The following is an 18,400-nucleotide window of genomic DNA, read 5'->3' as shown; positions in this document are numbered from 1 at the left end:
ACCCTTTTCCAAATCCTATTCTCTTTTCCTTTGTGACAGGCCCTTAGATGCTTACCTATGCAATGGGTCAGCTTGACTTTAGTGGAATTACAGGTTTGTCTCTCATGGTCTGAGGCTCATTAGGTTTAAAAAAAAAAAAAGATATATGATGTAAATAGGGTGCTCAGGGAAGGTCTCCAAGATAAAGTGACATCTGAGTGAAAGATTCCAAGGAAGCTGTGACTTAAAATTGATTGAATATGCTGGGCATGGTGGTGCACGCCTTTAATCGTAGCACTTGGGAGGCAGAGGCAGGCAAATCTTTGTGAGTTCAAGGCCAGCCTCGTCTACATAGTGAGTTCCAGGCCACCTGGGGCTACAGGGAAACCCTGTCTCAAAAAGACCCCCCTCCCCAAATTGGCTGAATGCAGTCTGAAGAGATGGCTGAGCAGTTAAGAGATCTTAGTGCTCTTTTAGAGGACCAGGGTTCCATTCCCAGAACCCAAATGGGAGTTAAAAACACCAGTTCCAGGGGGTCTGATGTTCTCTTCTGGCATGCATGTGCTGCATGTACCTACAGACAAAACATCCATACTCATAATATAAACAAGATCTTTGAAAAATTGACTGAGGTACTGAAGAGATGGTTCAGTGGTTAAAAGCAATGGCTGCTCTTACAGAGGTCAGGGGTTTGAATCCCAGAATCCACATGGTGGCTAATAACCATCTGTCACTCCAGTTCCCAGGGATCTGATGCCTTCTGTCCTCTGTGAGCTTTGCACGACATGGGTACACTTGCATACATGCAGGCAATACACTCATACAATAAAATAAAAATAATAAACTTTAAAAAACTTTAAACATCTGGCAAAAGAATCATTTTAGGTAGAGGGAACTTCATTGCAAAAGTTCTGAGAAGGATCATGCAGGCTGTATTAGAGCTTTTTTTTTTGAGGCAGTCTTACTACGCAGCCCTGACTACTCTAACAAGAGATTCTCCTGTCTCTGCGTTCTGAGTGCTGAGATTAAAGGCTTACATCACCACACCTGGCTCCAACCACTTTCTTAGTGAGGCCTCCCCTGACAACCTTTTTAATTTTGAAGTCTACTCCTATCTGGCTATTGCTTTACTCTGTGGTACCTCCAGAGAATGGACGTTTTAATTAATTATTTTTTTAGAGATAGTCTCATGTAGCCCAGGCTGCCTTCAAATGTGTGGCAATTCTGCCTCAGCCTCTCAAGTGCTGCGATCACACGACAAGTTTTTGTTTTTGCTGTACTCGGGATGGGACAGAGGTTTGTATATGCTAGGTAAGCTATCTACCACTGAGCCATTTCTCTCTCTGGCATTTTCTTTTATTTACGTGCTATGTGTGTGCATGAGTAAGGGTGTCCACAGAGGCCAGAAGAGGGGTCGGATCCCCTGGAGATAGAATTACAGGCAGTCATGAACCACCCGGACATGGGTGCTGAGAACCAAATTCCGAGCCTCTACAATGGCAATAAGTACTCTTTATGGTTGGGCCATCTCTCCGGCTGGGGCTTTTGCTCTCATCCACGGAATTTTTCACAATGTAATTCTGTGCTAGTAAATTCCGTTTTCCTGCTTTCTGGGAGGGCCTGTGCCGTGGTGGCCTTGCTCCATCGATCCAGCACACGAGGAAGCCTTCTACAGCCATGTGGAGGGACCAAGAGTGGCATCCAGAGATGGCCCAGAAACACCTGGGACACGTGCTCCTGCGCGTGCGCAGCAGCACCCCAGCCACCAGCCTGATTGGCTGCGTCTCTGTCGCGGAATGTAATTACGCACGCACACTTTATCGCACGAGCTCGCGTGCGTGTTGCTCTTCAGCTTCCAGTCTCTCCGGAAGAATCGCAGCTTCTCATCCCGGTCCTCAATGTTTCCGGAACTCAATAACCTCCTCAACACCACTCCTGACAGGACCGAGCAGGCAAGATGTCGCGCGGCCGGAAGCGGGCGGGTCTTGAGGGCGCTGCGGAAGATTGTATCCGGAATTCATCGCGTCCGGCCGGGTGGGAAAGGCCCTACTGTCTTAAACTCTGGGCTTCTGGGAGTTGTAGTCTGGACCAGGCTTGCCCGGAGCCTAGTCCGGGGCTTGCGGACTGTGGGCGTCTAGACGGTCCTTCCTGTTCACAGAGGCCCCGTGTGCCCTTGCAGGCCTCCCAGGATCGTGTACTCCGCGAGGTCCTGGTCCCAGACGATGTTGCAGAACAGGCCCGAGAGGAGAAAATTCGATACTCCTACATCCTTTTGGGACCACCATCTTGCCTACCCCGAGTCTCCCTCTGCCTCAGAACATTCGGCAGGTTTCATGGAACATATGCCTCTTCTATTCCCATCTTCTGATTAGCTCCGAATGGTCAGCATACCGTTGTACTAAGAGCCTTGGGCCCCTGAGTTCCGCCAAAATCTCTTCACTCTTCATGGAACCTCAAAACCTCCCATTTTAACAAGGGTTATCTTTTCCAGGAGCATAGTTGGCTTATTCTATAATTTGTCTTCCTAATGAACTGGTGAGCCTCTTCAGGCAGCCAACGTGCCGTGTATATAAAGCCTTTTTTTTTTTTATCCTTATGGTGCTAGACAAATTGTAGCTCTGAATGGTTCCTTGTGGATTTTAGTTGCCTAGTAGTTGTCTGTCCAAAACTCCAGTTAGGTTGCCTTGCCAGTTGCTAGCCACTTCCACGGCCCTGTGAGGTGGGAACAGAAAGACACCCAGAAATGACAGCACTTGGTTGGGAGGGTGTGTCTTGGTATTTTATATGTGGGAAAAAACCCTGAAGCTCATAAACATTAGGCACATTTGTTTAAGTTGTGCAGCATTGAGGCTGGGGCAGTTAGCCAGACACTGAAGAGACCATCTTCAGACAGCTTTCTAGGGCTCATCACAGTCTGAACCAGGGCTATTGGGGAACTTTATCATTGGAGGTACATACACAGACGAGAGAGAGCGAGAGCGAGAGTGAGGAGAGAGAAAACAAAGGAAGAGAGAGAACTCTCCTCTTCCACTGTACAAAGTTGACATCAGGGAGGAAGTTTAGGGCAGAAGACACTTTTTAAAATCTTTTTTTGAGATGGTCTCACTGTCCATCACTGGCTGGCTGGCCTTAGACTCACAATCCTACACCAGTCCTGGCTGGAAGTCCTTTTCTGAAGGTCCCTTCTATTCATGGCAATCTAATTTTAATTGAAGATTGGTGATAAAACCATGCTTCGTTTTGAATCTAATTCTCCCTAAGACTGTTCCTTAAGCTACCAAGGTAAGGAGTAGAGAAGAGAATTTTATTCCCTATTTTTGACTTAAGAAAGTAAAGGCTGGGGCTGGAGAGAGGGTTGGGGTTCAGTTCCCAGCACCCACATGGCAACTAACTGATAACCATCTGTAACTCCAGTTCCAGGGGATTCAATGCCCTCTTTTTATTTTGTTTTATTTATTATTTATATTTTATGTATATATGTGTATTGCCTGCATGTAGGTAAGTACACCCGTGTTGTACAATGCCCAAAGAAGACAGAAGAGGCTGTCGGATCCCTTGGAACTGGAGTTAGGACAGTTGTTAGCTGCCATGTGGGTGCTGGGATTCTGCAAGAACAGCCAGTGTTCTTAACTGCTGAGCCATCTCTCCAGCCCTCAATGCCCTCTTTTGATCTCTGCAGGCATTGCATGACATGGGTTCAATACATGCAGGCAATACACTCATACACATAAAATAATAAAATATTAAAAAAGAAAGTAAAGACTGAGATATATGCTTGCCCATCATAAGTAACAATACGTATAACTTTACTGACATTTCCCCATAATCTTGAATTTTTTCTTTTTTCTGTCTTTTGGTCTTTTTTTTTTTTTTCTTGGTGTTTTGAGACAGGGTCTCCCTGCAGCCCCAGTTGTCCTGGAACTCACTATGTAGACCAGGCTGGCCTCAGACTCACAAAGATTGGCCTGCCTCTGCCTCCCAAGTGCTAGGATTAAAGGTGTACACCACCATACCCAGCTTTTTTAGCCTTTTTGAGATAGTGTCTCCCTATAGCCCCAGCTGGCCTGGAACTTGCTATGTAGACTAGGCTGGCCTCAAACAGAAATCTGTCTGCCTCTGCCTCCAGAGTGCTGGGATTAAAGGTGTGTGCCTCCATACCCAGTGATTTTTTTTCTTTTTTTTTCTTTTTTTTTTTTTTTGGTCTTTTTGAGACAGGGTCTCTCTGTAGCCCCAGCTGGCCTGGAACTCACTATGTAGACCAGGCTGGCTTTGAACTCACAGAGATCCACCTGCCTCTGCCTCCCGAGTGCTGGGACTAAAGGTGTACACCACCAGGCCTGGTGATTTCTTTTTCATTTTTTAATCTTTGTGTTTTTGAGTTCACAAATTTTTGTATGTAAATGTAGTTGTACACATGCCATGGTGTGGAAGTTGGTCCTCCCCTTCTACTTTGGGACTTTGTTGTTCTACACTGCTATGCCAGCTGGCCCAAGAGTTTCTGGGAATTCTCCTGTCTTTGTCTCTCGTCTCCCCACGGCAGCTCTGAGACTACAGATGTGCACTACCAAGTCCAGCTTTACATGGGTTCTGGGGATTCAAACTCAGGTCCTTGTTCTTGCACAGCAAGCATTTTACCTACTGAGCCATCTCCTAAGCCCTAATTTATTCAGTTTTTGGATAAATTTAGCACAAATATATCATTAACAAAATATGCTGTTCAAGTGTAGAAATTTACACAATTGACTTGATTTCTTTACTGGAACTTAGCTTTTTCCAGGGAGTCTAACTTACCTTGTGTTCCTCCTAACCTTTAGGGGACACTGACTCTACTCTGTGATGCTAAGACAGATGGCAGCTTCCTTGTACATCACTTCCTCTCCTTCTACCTCAAAGGTATGTGATTCCCTGATGCTGTAGAACAAGAAACCCAAGACAACAAAGAAAAAAGAAAAGAAAAAACGTAAGGAAGCAACGGGAAGAGCACTTACTCAGCTTTGGTGTTTGGGTAACCAGTGAGCCATTTTTACTGGATAGTTGTGTTACTAGACCCTGCCAAAGAGTGATTTGTGGGCAGCATAGCCACATACTACCTTCTTCTCCAGCACTTCGTCTTCTCCAGCACTGTGCAGCCACCACCTCACTGAGGTCCTTAGATGACTTCCTGACTTAGTTCTTTAGTCCTTGTGTTTTTAAGCCTTAGGCTCCTTGACTCTGTTGACATTTTGCCTTGCAGTGGCTGCCTCCTATAGAACGTGGCCACTGCAGTTTATATTTGGAAATAGATTAGGAAATAGCCAAATAAAAGCTACTTATCTCTCCTTTATTGGGGCGGGGGGAAGGCCAGACAAGCCTTGACCTTGCTATATAGCTGAGGATGACCCAGGATTTATGAGCCTTTTTCTGTACCTCTCAAGTCCTGGAATTGTAGGTGTACATCACCATACCTGGCTTTATTTGGTACTGAGACTCAAACAAAGCACTTTGTACATGCTAGCCAAGCACCCTGTCAGCTTAGCTACATCCCCAGCAGAGTGGATCCTCTCTAAGGATGTACTCTGCTAGTCAGGATAACTAGCAGACCTTTGGTATGCCTGATCATACAAATTTACAGGCATGGAAATTATGTTTTCTTCAGATGATAAGATTGTCAACATAGAAAAGCAAGAGAATCTATGGATAAACTATTAGAATTAATAAGGTTCAGTCAGGTAGGTAGGGTTTCTTGGTATTTATTCTAATTCCTATTAATATAAGACTGCTTTAAAAAAATCAATTGTAGGGACTGGAGAGATGGCTCAGTGGTTAAGAACACCGACTGTTCTTGCAGAAGACCCAGGCTTGAATCCCAGCACCCACATGACAGCTAACAACTGTCCGTAACTCCAGTCCCAGGGGATCCAACAGCCTTTTCTGTCCTCCGTGGACATTGCGCAACACGGGTGCACTTACATACATGTAGGCAATACATGCATACACATAAAATAATTTTTTGTTTTTTTGTTTTTTTTTTTTTTTTGGTCTTTTTGAGACAGGGTCTCCCTGTAGCCCCAGCTGTCCTGGAACTCACTATGTAGACCAGGCTGGCCTTGAACTCACAGAGATCGCCTGCCTCTGCCTCCCGAGTGCTGGGATTAAAGGCGTGCACTACCACGCCAGATAAAGTAATTTTTAAAAAATAATAAATGAAATATTAAAAAAAAATCAATTGTAGGGCCTGGAGGTATGGCTCAGTGGTTAAGAATACTGGCTGCTCTTGTAGGGACTTGGGTTCAGTTCCCAGCACCTACATGGTGGCTACCAACCACCTGTAACTCCAGTTCCGGGGGATCTGACACCCTCTTCTGACCTCTGTGGGCATTGCATGAACATGGTGCACTTTCATACATACAAGCAAAACACTCATACACAAATGAAGAAAATCTGTTGCTCAGTGTAGTGGTGCACAATTTTAATCTCAGCACTTGGGAGGTAGAGTCAGGTGAATCTCTGTGAGATCAAGGCCAGCCTGGTCTACATAGCAAATTCTAGGCCAGCTGGGACTTTAGGGAGTCTTAAAAAAGACAAAAAGATCTGGGTGTGGTGGCACACACCTTTAATCCCAGCACTCTGGAGGCAGAGGCAGGCGGATCTCTGTGAGTTCAGGCCAGCCTGGTCTACATAGTTCTAGGACAGCTGGGGCTACAGGGAGACCCTTTCTCAAAAAGACCAAAAAAAAAGGACAAAAATAAATAAGTACGTAAAAATCAGTTATGAATGCCAACAGTAAACATACTAAAAGTGGAAAAAAAGACAAAATTTGCAATAGAATGAAATTAACTGCCTTGGGTGAAGGAAATGGCTCAGTGGCTAAAAGCACCTGCTGTACAAGCCTCAAGGCAGAGTTTGATCTTTGGAACCCACATAAAAAGCCAGATGCAGGGCTGGAGAGATGGCTCAATGGTTAAGAACATTGGCTATTCTTGCAGAAGACCCGGGTTCAAATCCCAGCACCTACATGGCAGCTAACAACTGTCTATAACTCCAGTTCCAGGGGATCCAACAGCCTCTTCTGTTCTCCATGGGCATTGCACAACACGGGTGCACTTACATGCAGGCAATACACGCATACACATTTAAATTAAAAAAAAAAAAAAAGCCAGTTGCAATAGTGCACATTTGTAATCCCAGCACACCTACAGCAAGGTGGGAGGCAAAGACAGGAGAATGGCCTGGAAGCTTGTGAACTGGTAGCCTGGAGTACCAGCTCAGTGACAGAAACAAGAGAGACCCTGCCTAAAGAAATGGAAAGTGAGGGGCTTGAGAGATGCTTCAGTGGTTCAATTCCTAGCACCTTCCTGATGGCTAACAGCCATCTGTAACTCCAGTTCCAGGGGTTCTGATGCCTTCTTTCGACCTCCTTGGGCATTGCATGACATGAGTGCACTTACACACGTGTAGACAATACACTTATACACATAAAATAAAAATAATGAATAAAAACATATTAAAAGCCAGGCGTGGTGGTGCATGCCTTTAGTCCAAGCACTTGAGAAGCAGAGGCAGAGGCAGGCGGAGCTCTGTGAGTTCAAGGCCAGCCTGGTCTACATAGCGAGTTCTAGAGGCCAGCTGGGGCTATAGGGAGATTCTGTCTTAAAAAGACCGCCCCCCAAAATGTGGAAGGTGAGAACCAAGCCCTAAAAGTTGTCCTCTTACTTCCATAGACATGGGTCAGCACATGCACATCCATGCTTACACACATGCACATAGCTTTAAAAATCCAAATTAAGGTAGCTGGGCATGGTGGTTCATGCCTGTAATCTCAGCACTCAGGAGACAGGCAGGTGGATCTCTGAGTTCAAGGCCAGCCTAGTCTACATAGTGAGTTCCAGGCCAGCTGTGGCTATAGGAAGACCCTGTCTCAAAAAGACCAAACGAAAAAAAAAAAAAAATCTAAATTAAGTATCTAGTATTGTATCTAACAGATATCTCAGAATCGATGAAACAAGGCAAAACTACTAAATGTGAAAAATAAGTGAACCAACCTTGGTGACACACACCTTTAGTCCCAGTATTTGAGAAGCAAGAATTTAGGAGTTCAAGGATACCCTGCGCTACATGAAACCCTGTCAAAAAAACAAGGGCCGATGAGATGGCTTAGTGGTAAGACATTTACTGCCATGCCTGGTGACTTGAGTTCAGTGCTTGGAACCCACATAAGGGTGAAAGGAGAGAACCAACTCCAGAAAGTTGTCCTCTGATTTCCATGCATACATATTATGCATACACACAAAAATAGTTTTTTGAAAAATGCATCTTGGGGCTGTGAACTGTAGCTCAGTATATAGAGTGTTTGCTTGGCATACGTGAAGCCCTGGGTTGAATCCTCAGCACCATATAAACCAGGTATGGTAGTGCATGCTTGTAATCCCAGCACTCAGGAAGTAGAGCGAGAAGGATAGAGAACTCAAGGTCACCCTTGGCTATATAGGGAATTCAAGACCAGCTTGGGCTATGTAAGGGTGCATGTTAGACTGAAATTCAGCATGTCAGGGTACAAGGCCTCTGGGGGTCCAGACCTAGTGCTTCTGTTTCCAGAGGAATGAGGTGTACAGGTCTGATTGTACGTAGAACATTTGTTAACAATCATTGTATTTGTTTTCAAGCTAATTGTAAAGTCTGCTTTGTGGCACTCATCCAGTCCTTCAGTCACTACAATATTGTGGGACAGAAGCTGGTAAGTATTTCAGCCCTCAGTGATGACATGCCTGAGTGAAAGCGTATGTCATGCATATGTGAACATGGGCTAAGGCTGGGCTTTCCTGTGAGAACTTAGCAAAGAAGGGGCTAAAGAAATCTGGAGGTCCTAAACCCCTTATCCAAAGGATTAAGGTAGAATCTGAGTGTGCTTTATTGAAAATTTATAGAACCAGACCTATTGTTTATAGATGTCAGTTAATCAAAACCAACTGATTGGAGCAGCTAAGGTTGTCTTGCCTAGTATGCATGAAACCCTGATTTTGATCTCCAGCACTGCATAAACTGAGGTAGAGGCAGAAGGATCAAAATTTCAAGGTTATGCTCTGTTACTTTTTTTTTTAATGCATATGAGTGTATTGCCTGCATGTAGGTAAGTGCAATGCCCTTGGAGGACAGAAGAGGCTGTTGGATCCCCTGGAACTGGTGTTGCAGACAGTTGTTAGCTGTCATGTGGGTGCTGGGATTCGAACCCAGGTCTTCTGCAAGAACAACCAGTGTTCTTGACTGCTGAGCCATCTCTCCAGCCCCACTTCATTACATTTTAAGTCAAGGCCAACCTGGGATACATGAGTCCTTCCCATAAACAAACATCTGAAAGCAGAATGGAAGTAGGAACAATTCAACAGGGTTTGGGATGCCTTTTTTTTTGTTTTTAAATCTTTTTTTTTTTTTCTGTCTTTTTGAGACATGATCTCCCTGTAGCCCCAACTGTCCTGGAACTCACTGTGTAGACCAGACTGGCCTTGAACTCACAGAGATCAGCCTGCCTCTGCCTCCCAAGTGCTGGGACTAAAGGTGTGTGACACCATGCTTGGCCATGAATGTGTCTTAATCCTCTTGTTAACTGGTAGCTAGCTACTCTGATGGGTTCCTCTACAAGACATATAACTCATTCTGGTTTTGGGGGGTTTTTTTGGTCTTTTTGAGACAGGGTCTCCCTGTAGCCCCAGCTATCCTGGAACTCACTATGTAGACCAGTCTGGCCTTGAACTCACAGAGATCCGCCTGCCTCTGCCTCCCAAGTGCTGGAATTAAAGGCGTGTGCCACCATGCCCGGCTATCTGGTTTTTTTTTTTTTTTTTTCTTTAATTTTCAAAAACTGTATTTGCTGGGGTTTTGGATGGTGTTAGCCATCATGTGAGTGCTGGGAACTGAAGCCAGGTTCTTTGTAAGAGTAGCTAGTGCTCTTAATTGCTGAGCATCTCTCTAGGTCCCCTCTCTGTTTTTTGTTTTGTTTTTTTGGTAAAGATGTATATATTCTTATGTTTATGAGTGTTTTGCCTACGTCTATCCCTGTGCATGGCATGCATGCAGTACCCACAGAGGCCAGAAGAGGGCATTAGATCCCCTGGAACTGGAGATAGAAATTGTGAGCTGGGACCCAAACCTGGATCCTCTGTAAGCCATCTCTTTAGCTCTTGTTTTTTTTTGGTCATGTTTAGGGTGTCAGCCTGTCCACAGCACGGGAACGTGGACAACTTGTGTTTCTGGAAGGCCTCAAGTCCTCAATAGACATCTTCTTCCAGACTCAGGAGGAGCCGCACCCCTTGCAGTTTTTCAGGTCAGAACTGCACAGCTGGCAGGGGGCCCAGACAATGATTGCTCTGTGGTTCCTTTGGCTTGTTATATGGGAAGGCAAAAGTGGCTTCAAGGGTCAGACACTTTGCTTGGTGTTGTAGCATATCAGAAAGCCATTGGCTCTGATCATGGGGCTAATGGAATATAGTTAGGAAAGCTATGGAAAGCATCGTTTGCTGGGAGTATGGCACAGTGAAGTGTTTCTCCAACCATGGCTCAGAGTCCTAGCACACTCATCTTTGCTTTTTCTTGGCTTCATGTAGAAACTAAGGGTCATAGGCCAGTGACCTATTCTTATAAGTAAAATTTCTAAAAAAAATATATATTTTTTTTGGTCTTTTTGAGACAGGGGCTCCCTGTAGCCTCAGCTGACCTGGAACTTGCTATGTAGACCAGGCTGGCCTCAAACTCACAGAGATCCTCCTGCCTCTGCCTCCCAAGTGCTGGGATTAAAGGCGTGTGCCACCTTGCCCGGCTAAAAATATTTTATGTATTAGTTTTATTTTATGTGTATGCGTGTATTGCCTGCATAGGTAAGTGCACCCGTGTTGTGCAGTGCCCGAGGAGGATAGAAGAGGCTGTTGGATCCCCTGGAACTGGAGTTACAGACAGTTGTTAGCTGCCATGTGGGTGCTGGGATTCAAACCCAGGTCTTCTGCAAGAACAGCTAGTGCTCTTAACTCCTGAGCCATCTCTCCAGCCCATAAGTAAAATTTTATTGGAACACAGCCACATTTGTATGTTACCTTATTGTCCTTGGATGCTTTACTTTATAGCAACAGACTGGGTAGCTGAGATAAAAAACCATATGATCTGCAAGCTTAAATATTTATTGTATGACACTTCAGGAAAAAACTTTTGGTATTCAGTGTTGTAGGTCTGAGATTGGTTTTGCTGCTTCTCAAACTTTCTGAACATCAGGCCTAAATGTGGCTGCTAATCTTTCCTATTACAAATGAGTCGGTAAAGGAACTCCTTCTTTCAGACATACCCTTATGCAGTGGCTAGAGGGCTATGTTCTCTGACCCTGTGTGTAATAGGTCCCCTAGTACTTCAGACCCTTGGTTTCATCATCTGACTGCAGGGGCTGGTTACACTTTCTCCCAGTGTGTGGAGAGTTCTTGTTAGTGAGGATTACCCAAGTGCAAAGGCTCATCCCTGAAACATGAGGTGGGAGGGTGTTTGCCCTAAGCACTATGTTCCATTCCTCTTCCCACTGCTGGGAAGTGACTGCGGGGGACATCACTGGGAAGGTGGAGGTGCGTGGGTCAACATGTCAGGAACGTGTCAGATCTGTCATGTGTAGAAGCAGCACATAGACTATCACCCCTCACTAAGATACTTGAAATACTGTTTAACTACTTATAGCCCCTCATGATCTTCTGGAAAGGCCTCCTTGCTTTCCCATTCTGAGTTAATCTTCTAGATTCCATGGGCTCTTGGGCTGAGATGTATGGTTTCTCTTTTTATCTTATTTTTTTCTTTTGAGACAGTCTCACTCTCTTGTCCAGATTGACTTCTAACTTGCTGTCCTCCTCCCTCAACCTCCTTAGTAACTGGGACCGTAGGCATGTACCACCATGCCAGGTTTGTATGATGTTTCTTCAGGGCCCCAAATGTGATCATTTTTGTGTCCCCCAAATTCTAGCTTGATGGTTTGTACCTAGTACGCCTGAGGAAATACTGAATTGGAGTTAAATTTATTCATGACCGTGTGTATGTCTTTTCCAGACAATTATATGGTTCTTTGCCTCCCCCAACATTGCCTGGGGTCACTGTGTCCCAGATAAACATTTGTAGAGCTGGGCATGGTGGTACATGCCCATAATTCTAGCACTTGGGAGGCAGAGGCAGTAGTATAGTGAGTTATAGGCCAGCTCCAGAGTGATGTTCTATTGAAAAGGAAAGGCTGGGGATGTAGCCCAGTTGATAGAGTGCTTGCCTAGCATGCACAAAGCTTGAGAACTCAGCATTGTATAAAACTAGGTGTGGTGACACATGCCTGCAATCTCAGCACTCAGGAGGTAGAGACAGGAAGATCAGAAGATCAAGGTCATCCTTGGCTACATAGTGAGTTTGAGACCAGCCTTGACATATAAAACCCTGTCTCAACACTGCCAGGTGTCGTGGTGCACACCTTTAATCCCAGCACTTGGGAGGCAGAGGCAGGTGGATCTCTGTGAGTTCAAGGCCAGCCTGGTCTACATAGTGAGTTCCAGGACAGTTGGGGCTACAGGGAGACCCTGTCTCAAAAAGACCAAAATAATAATAGTAATAATAATAATAACATGACATAACATATCCACCACATTTGTAGACTGAGCTCTGGTGTCTTTTGTCCTTTGTCTCTAGGGAGGCCAATGGAGGGAACCTGCAGTCACTGTATGAGTTTGTGCGGGATGCCTTGAAGCCCAGGGACAGTGAGGAGACCATGTGGAGGTACCCAGTGCTGTTGGTGGACAACCTCAGTGTGCTGCTAAGCCTGGGTGTGGGGGCCGTCACCGTGCTGGACTTCATCCAGTACTGCAGAGCTGCTGTGTGCTGTGAACTGAAGGTACTAATGAGATTTCCTGTCGAGGCTCTCTCTGTGGTCTCTAAGAGCCCAGATTCACTTGTCACTCTTGCTCTGTTTATTTGCGGTCTGACTTTCCTTGGTAGACTCAGAAATCCTTTGGCTCACCCATCCTGTCCTGCCCTTAGCATTACTAAAAATAAATCCCCCAGAGTTAAAGGATGGCCAGCACTGTATATGATGATGCTATAATCTCAGCCTCTGGGCCTTTAATATATTTTGAAGATGAACTTAAATAATGGCTTTGTATTGTCTTTCTTCATGGATTGAGCCCAGAACTTGCCATTAAACTGCTTTAAAAATGGTAAAGTAGGACTGAGGGTGTACCTCAGTTGGTAGCATGCTTGTCTATTATTTAAGAAGGCTTGGGTTTGATCCCCAGCACTGCATAGAACCAGGTGTGGTGGCACATGCCTATAATCTTAGCACTTGGGATGCAAAGGTTAGAGCATCAGAATTTTAAGGTTATCCTTGGCTACATAGTGAGTTTAGGCTAACCTGAGATACTTGAGACACAAAAAGCTTAAATGCAACTGGACATGGTATCACATGCTTATAAACCCAGCACTTAGGAGGCTGTGACAATAGAATTGTGAGTTTGAGGCCAGGTAAAAGCACTGCCCAATATTTTATTTACTTATTTTATTTTGTTTATGGGCTAGAATTTCTGGCTAAGAGTACTGGCTGCTCTTACAGAGGACCGGGATTCAGTTCCCAGCTCCCACATGGTGGTTAACTATCCATAATTTCAGTTCCAGGGAATCTGATGCCCTCTTCTGACCACTGCAGGGATTGTATGCATGTGGTTCACATACATATTTACAGCCAAAACACTCATATTCATAAAAATATATAAATATATGGTGTCTCCCTGTAGCCCCAACTGATTTGGAACTCACTATGTAGACCAGGCTGGTCTTGATCTCACAGAGATCCATCACCTGCCTCAGCCTCCTGAGTGCTAGGATTAAAGGCATGCACCACCATGCCCAGCAATAGTGTTTTTTTTTAAAAAGGGAAAAAAAAGATTTGAGTGTGAAGCTGGACATGGTAGCACATACCTGTAATCTTAGCCCTTTAAGTTGGGCCACATAATTCCAGGCCTGCCAGGTCTATGTAGGACACCGTCTCAAAAAACAAAACAACAAAAAGACATTGAATGAGGTGAGGCTCGTAACACACCAGTGTGGTGTTTAACATAGTGCCTGGTACACAGGGGCCACTGATTGAGTCAGTGATAGCATAGCCAGTAGGAGCTTGTGGACATTTGCATGGTGAGGCCAGACGTATAGCAGAACAGTCAAAAGAGAAGAGTTAAATGAGTTAGCCAGGGATGCAGCAAAGTGTGCACAGTCCTGCCTGGAAGTTCAGGGAACTGCTGAGACTATCTTGCTGATGTTCATGGGCCCAGGAACCAGAGTAATGCAGAAAGAGAACATGAGAGGAAGAATGTGTGAGGGGTTTGGGGGGCCCCAGGAAAGTGAGAGAAGAAATTGATGGAGGGCCCCTGGAGAGTGGGGGAGAGTATAGTAGGCAGAGCTGCCTTCTATGTGCCACCTTCTGTGCTCAACTTGCTCTTTGGCCTACCACTGCTTGGTGTTTGGGAAAAAAAAAAATGCTTCTTTATATTAGAAAAATAGAACTTGGGGGCTCAGTTTTTTGGTTTTTTTCTTTTTGTGAGGGGCGGGGGCACAGTTTTAAAAAAGAAAAAGAAGGGCCAGGTGTTATGGTGCATGCCTTTAATCCCAGCACTCGGGAGGCAGAGGTAGGCGGATCTCTGTGAGTTCAAGGCCAGCCTGGTCTCCATAGAGAGTTCTAGGCCAGCCTGGTCTCCATAGAGAGTTCTAGGCCAGCTGGGGCTACAGGGAGACCCTGTCTCAAAAAGACCAAAATAATAATAATAATAATAATAATAGTAATAATAATAATAATAATAATAGCAATAGTAATATTCAAGAATGGAGACTGAGTCCCTAGGGTAAGCTTGGTTTCAGAGGAATGGAATTGAAAGTTCAGGTTGAACTTACCAGGGAAAGTATCCAGCAGATGTTTGGAATTAGGGTCCTAGAGCCCCACAGGGGTCTTTCCCACAAAGGGGCTGTTGTAGCAGCAGCAGGTAGTCTGTGAAAGGATATGTGGGGACTGAGGGGTGGAAATGTGAAAACCTGGTGTTCCCTGACCCGGGTATCCTTTTGTGTCTGATGCAGGGAAACATTGTAGCCCTTGTGCATGACAGTGGAGATGCTGAGGATGAGGAGAATGACATCCTGCTGAATGGCCTCAGTCATCAGAGCCACCTGATCCTGCGGGCTGAGGGCCTGGCCACTGGCTTCTGCAAGGATGTGCATGGGCAGGTCGGTACTGGGCTGAGCAATGGGTATGCTGTGGGTAGAGGGAAACCTTGGGAGTCCTGAGTTGTGTGACTGCAAGTCAAAGCCCTGTACCAGATGGTATACAGACTCTTGAACCAGGGAATGTTTTTCCTGGTGATCCCACTTGTGACTAAAGTGGTGTTCTCCTGAAAAGTTGACAGTTGTCTAGAATGGATTATAGCCATACCATCAAATAACAGCAGAATTCTTCTGTGCTGCTAAAGTAGTATTTTGTACATTTTTCTGCTCAACACAGTTCTTTTATTTTTTTATTTTATTTTATTATTTTATTTATTTTATTATTATTTTATGTGTATGCATGTATTGCCTGCATGTAGGTAAGTGCACCTGTGTCGTGCAGTGCCCATGGAGAACAGAAGAGGCTGTCAGATTCCCTAGAACTGGCGTTACGGACAGTTGTTAGCTGCCATGTGGGTGCTGGGATTTGAACCCAGGTCTTCTGCAAGAACAGTCAGTGTTGTTAACCACTGAGCCATCTCTCCAGCCCCAACACAGTTCTTTTAAAAATAAAGACTTGGGGGCTGGAGAAATGGCTTAATGGCTAAGACCACTGGCTGCTCTTGCAGAGGACCCAGGTTTAGTTCCCAGCACACCCACATGGCAGCTAACAACCATTTGTAACTCCAATTCCAGGAGATCTAATGCCCTCCTCTGGCCTCTGTGGACATTATATGCATATGGTGCATGTCCATATATGCAGGCAAAACATTCACATGCATAAAATAATAATAATTTTTTGTTGTTGTTTTTGAGACAGGGTCTCCTGCAGCCCCAACTAGCTTGGAACTCACACTTGCTATATAAACCTGCCTGCCTCTGCCTTCAAGTGCTGGGATTAAAGGTGTGTGCCACCATGCCTAGCAAAAGAAATTTCTTTAAAAATCATAAAAATAATAGCTCAGCAGGTAAATACTTGCTGCCAGATAGGACAACCCAAGTTCTATTCCTGGAACCCACATGGTGGAAAGAGAGAACTGATTCCTGCAAGTTGTCCACTGAATTTCACATGTGTGTCTTTTTTCTTTTTAATTTATTATTATTTTTATTTTATGTGTATGCGTGTATTGCCTGCATGTAGGTAAGTGCACCCTTGTCATGCAGTGCCCATGGAGGACAGAAGAGATTGTCTGATCCCTTGGAACTGTAGTTATGGACAGTTAGCTGCCCTGTGGGTGCTGGGATTCAAACCTGGGTCTTTTGCAAGAACAGTCAGTGTTCTTAACTGCTAAGCCATCTCTCCAGCCCCTCCACATGTGTGTCTTGATATGTGTGTACCCACATACATACCCCATGCACAAAATAAGTGTAAAAAATATAAACAGGCTGGAGAGGTGACTTACGGATTAAGAGGTACGAGCGCTTGCTCTTTCAGAAGACATGAATTCTATTCCTAAAAACCGTATCGGGCAGCTTATAGTGACTCCAGCTCCAGGGGATACAATGTCCTTTTCTGGCCTCTGCTGATACCTGTGTGCACATGCACATACCTATACAAAGACATATATGTATACACATAATTAAAATAAAAATAAGCTGGGCTTGGTGGCACACACCTTTAATTCCAGCACTGGAAGGCAATGCAATGTGGATCTCTGAGTTCCAGGCCTGCCTGGTCTACTTAATAAAATCGAGACCAGCTAGAGTTATATAATAAAACCCTGCCTGTACGTCCCCCTCCCCCAATAAATAAACATCAAAAAAAAATTTAGTTTAGCCAGGTGTGGTGGCACATGCCTTTAATCCCAGCATTTAGGAGGCAGAAGCAGGCTGATCTCTGAGTCCCAGGCTAGCCTAGTCTACATAGTGAGTTCTAGGCCAACCAGACTAAAGAGTTGAGATGTATGTATGCTTAGTGTTAGAGCACTTGCCTAGCATACTTGCCTAAATAGCACCATATACAAGGCCCTAAATTCGACCCCCAATACTAAAAAATAAATAGGAAAGAAGAGAGGGAGGGTCAGGCATGGTGATACATGTCAGTCAGCATTCTGGAAGCAGAGGCAGGAGGATCCTGATGAGTTTGTGGCCAACCTAGTCTGTATAGCAACAGAAAGAGAAGGGGTGGGGCTGGGGAGGAGGGGAAGGGAGAGAAAGAAGGGAAGGGAGGGGAGAGGGAAAAACCTACCAAAGAGAAATATGTGAAATCACTTTTGTAGTTTTTCTCTTGGGGACTTTTTCATCCTTAACTTTTCTGTAACAGCAAACAAATACATTGCTGTAATGTATAGATGAACCTTGATTTTTAGTGGGCTGATAATGTTTATCGTGGAGGTTGGTCTTATCACCATATGACAAATTTAACTGAGATCTCACAGAAACCTCAGTTGAAGGTGATGGGGAAGGTCCAGTGTGATTGACAATGGTATTTGAGTGACAGCCCCTCCTTCACTCTTTTCCCTCTCTACAGCTGAGGATCCTCTGGAGGAGGCCATTGCAGCCCACAGCCCAGCGAGATCGAAGCCTCACTTACCAGTACAAGATACAGGATAAGAACGTGTTCTTTTTTGCCAAAGGAATGTCTCCTGCTGTTCTATGACCTGATTTGGGGGCAGCTAAAGCTACTCTTGACTGTTTTTGGATACAGAAGATAAAACATGAATGGGCCTTCAGACCTTTGTAAGACTATTTCAGGCTGGACTGGCAACTCCACTGACCAGATGGGTTGAATGGTGCTATGGAGATGTGTGTGTGTGTGCCTTTTTTTCTCTGGGCCCTGCTCAGAAACAGGGAGGCATCTACATATCACCTCTGCTCTGAGAGGTTAGATGATGAACCCCAGCTGAAGGGGACCTTTGGAGCATCCCATGAAACTGCTTTAGCCTCACTTACCCATTTTTGGTGGTTGTGCCTTTCAGAGCCAGAGTGAGTAGAATGGACCAGTCAGGAAACTGTCCTGGATGGCAGGCATCCAGGCTGACAACTAAGATAATGATGGCTGGAATAAAGAATGTTCGCATGCTAGGCTTCCTGTGGGTTGTCTCTTTTAAATTTCATTTCTATGCTGAAAAGGGACTTTTCCTTGAAGTCCAGTGAGAAAATGGGCTTGGAGAGGAGTAAAGGGCAGTCAAGGCTTAGAGCAGGCTCTAGGTAATTAGGCTGGACTTCAAAGACCATACCTGCTGACCCACATTCATGAAGACCA

The 18,400-nt window shown here is 45.0% G+C and overlaps 1 protein-coding gene across 3 annotated transcripts; it reads left to right on the top strand.

Moving 5' to 3' along the window:
• The first annotated feature begins 1,671 nt into the window (after positions 1–1,671).
• On the top strand, positions 1,672–18,219 carry Elp6 (elongator acetyltransferase complex subunit 6). Of its 3 annotated transcripts, XM_029562277.1 has the most exons (8): positions 1,672–1,931; positions 2,159–2,303; positions 4,794–4,872; positions 8,622–8,692; positions 10,158–10,276; positions 12,646–12,847; positions 15,073–15,219; positions 17,666–18,219. In XM_029562277.1, the coding sequence occupies exons 1-8, from the start codon at positions 1,687–1,689 to the stop codon at positions 17,792–17,794; spliced, it is 1,137 nt and encodes a 378-aa protein (XP_029418137.1). In that variant the 5' UTR covers positions 1,672–1,686; the 3' UTR covers positions 17,795–18,219. The 3 variants fall into 3 exon arrangements, with proteins under 3 accessions (XP_029418137.1, XP_008828899.1, XP_017652923.1); XM_008830677.3 differs by lacking the exon at positions 2,159–2,303 and having other exon boundaries at positions 1,767–1,931; XM_017797434.2 differs by lacking the exon at positions 1,672–1,931 and having other exon boundaries at positions 2,274–2,360.
• The last annotated feature ends 181 nt before the right edge of the window (positions 18,220–18,400 follow it).

Source organism: Nannospalax galili, unplaced genomic scaffold (assembly GCF_000622305.1).
Source record: "Nannospalax galili isolate Female #2095 unplaced genomic scaffold, S.galili_v1.0 scaffold1050, whole genome shotgun sequence".
Lineage (NCBI taxonomy): Eukaryota > Metazoa > Chordata > Mammalia > Rodentia > Spalacidae > Nannospalax > Nannospalax galili.
This window is presented reverse-complemented; position numbering and strand designations above follow the sequence as displayed.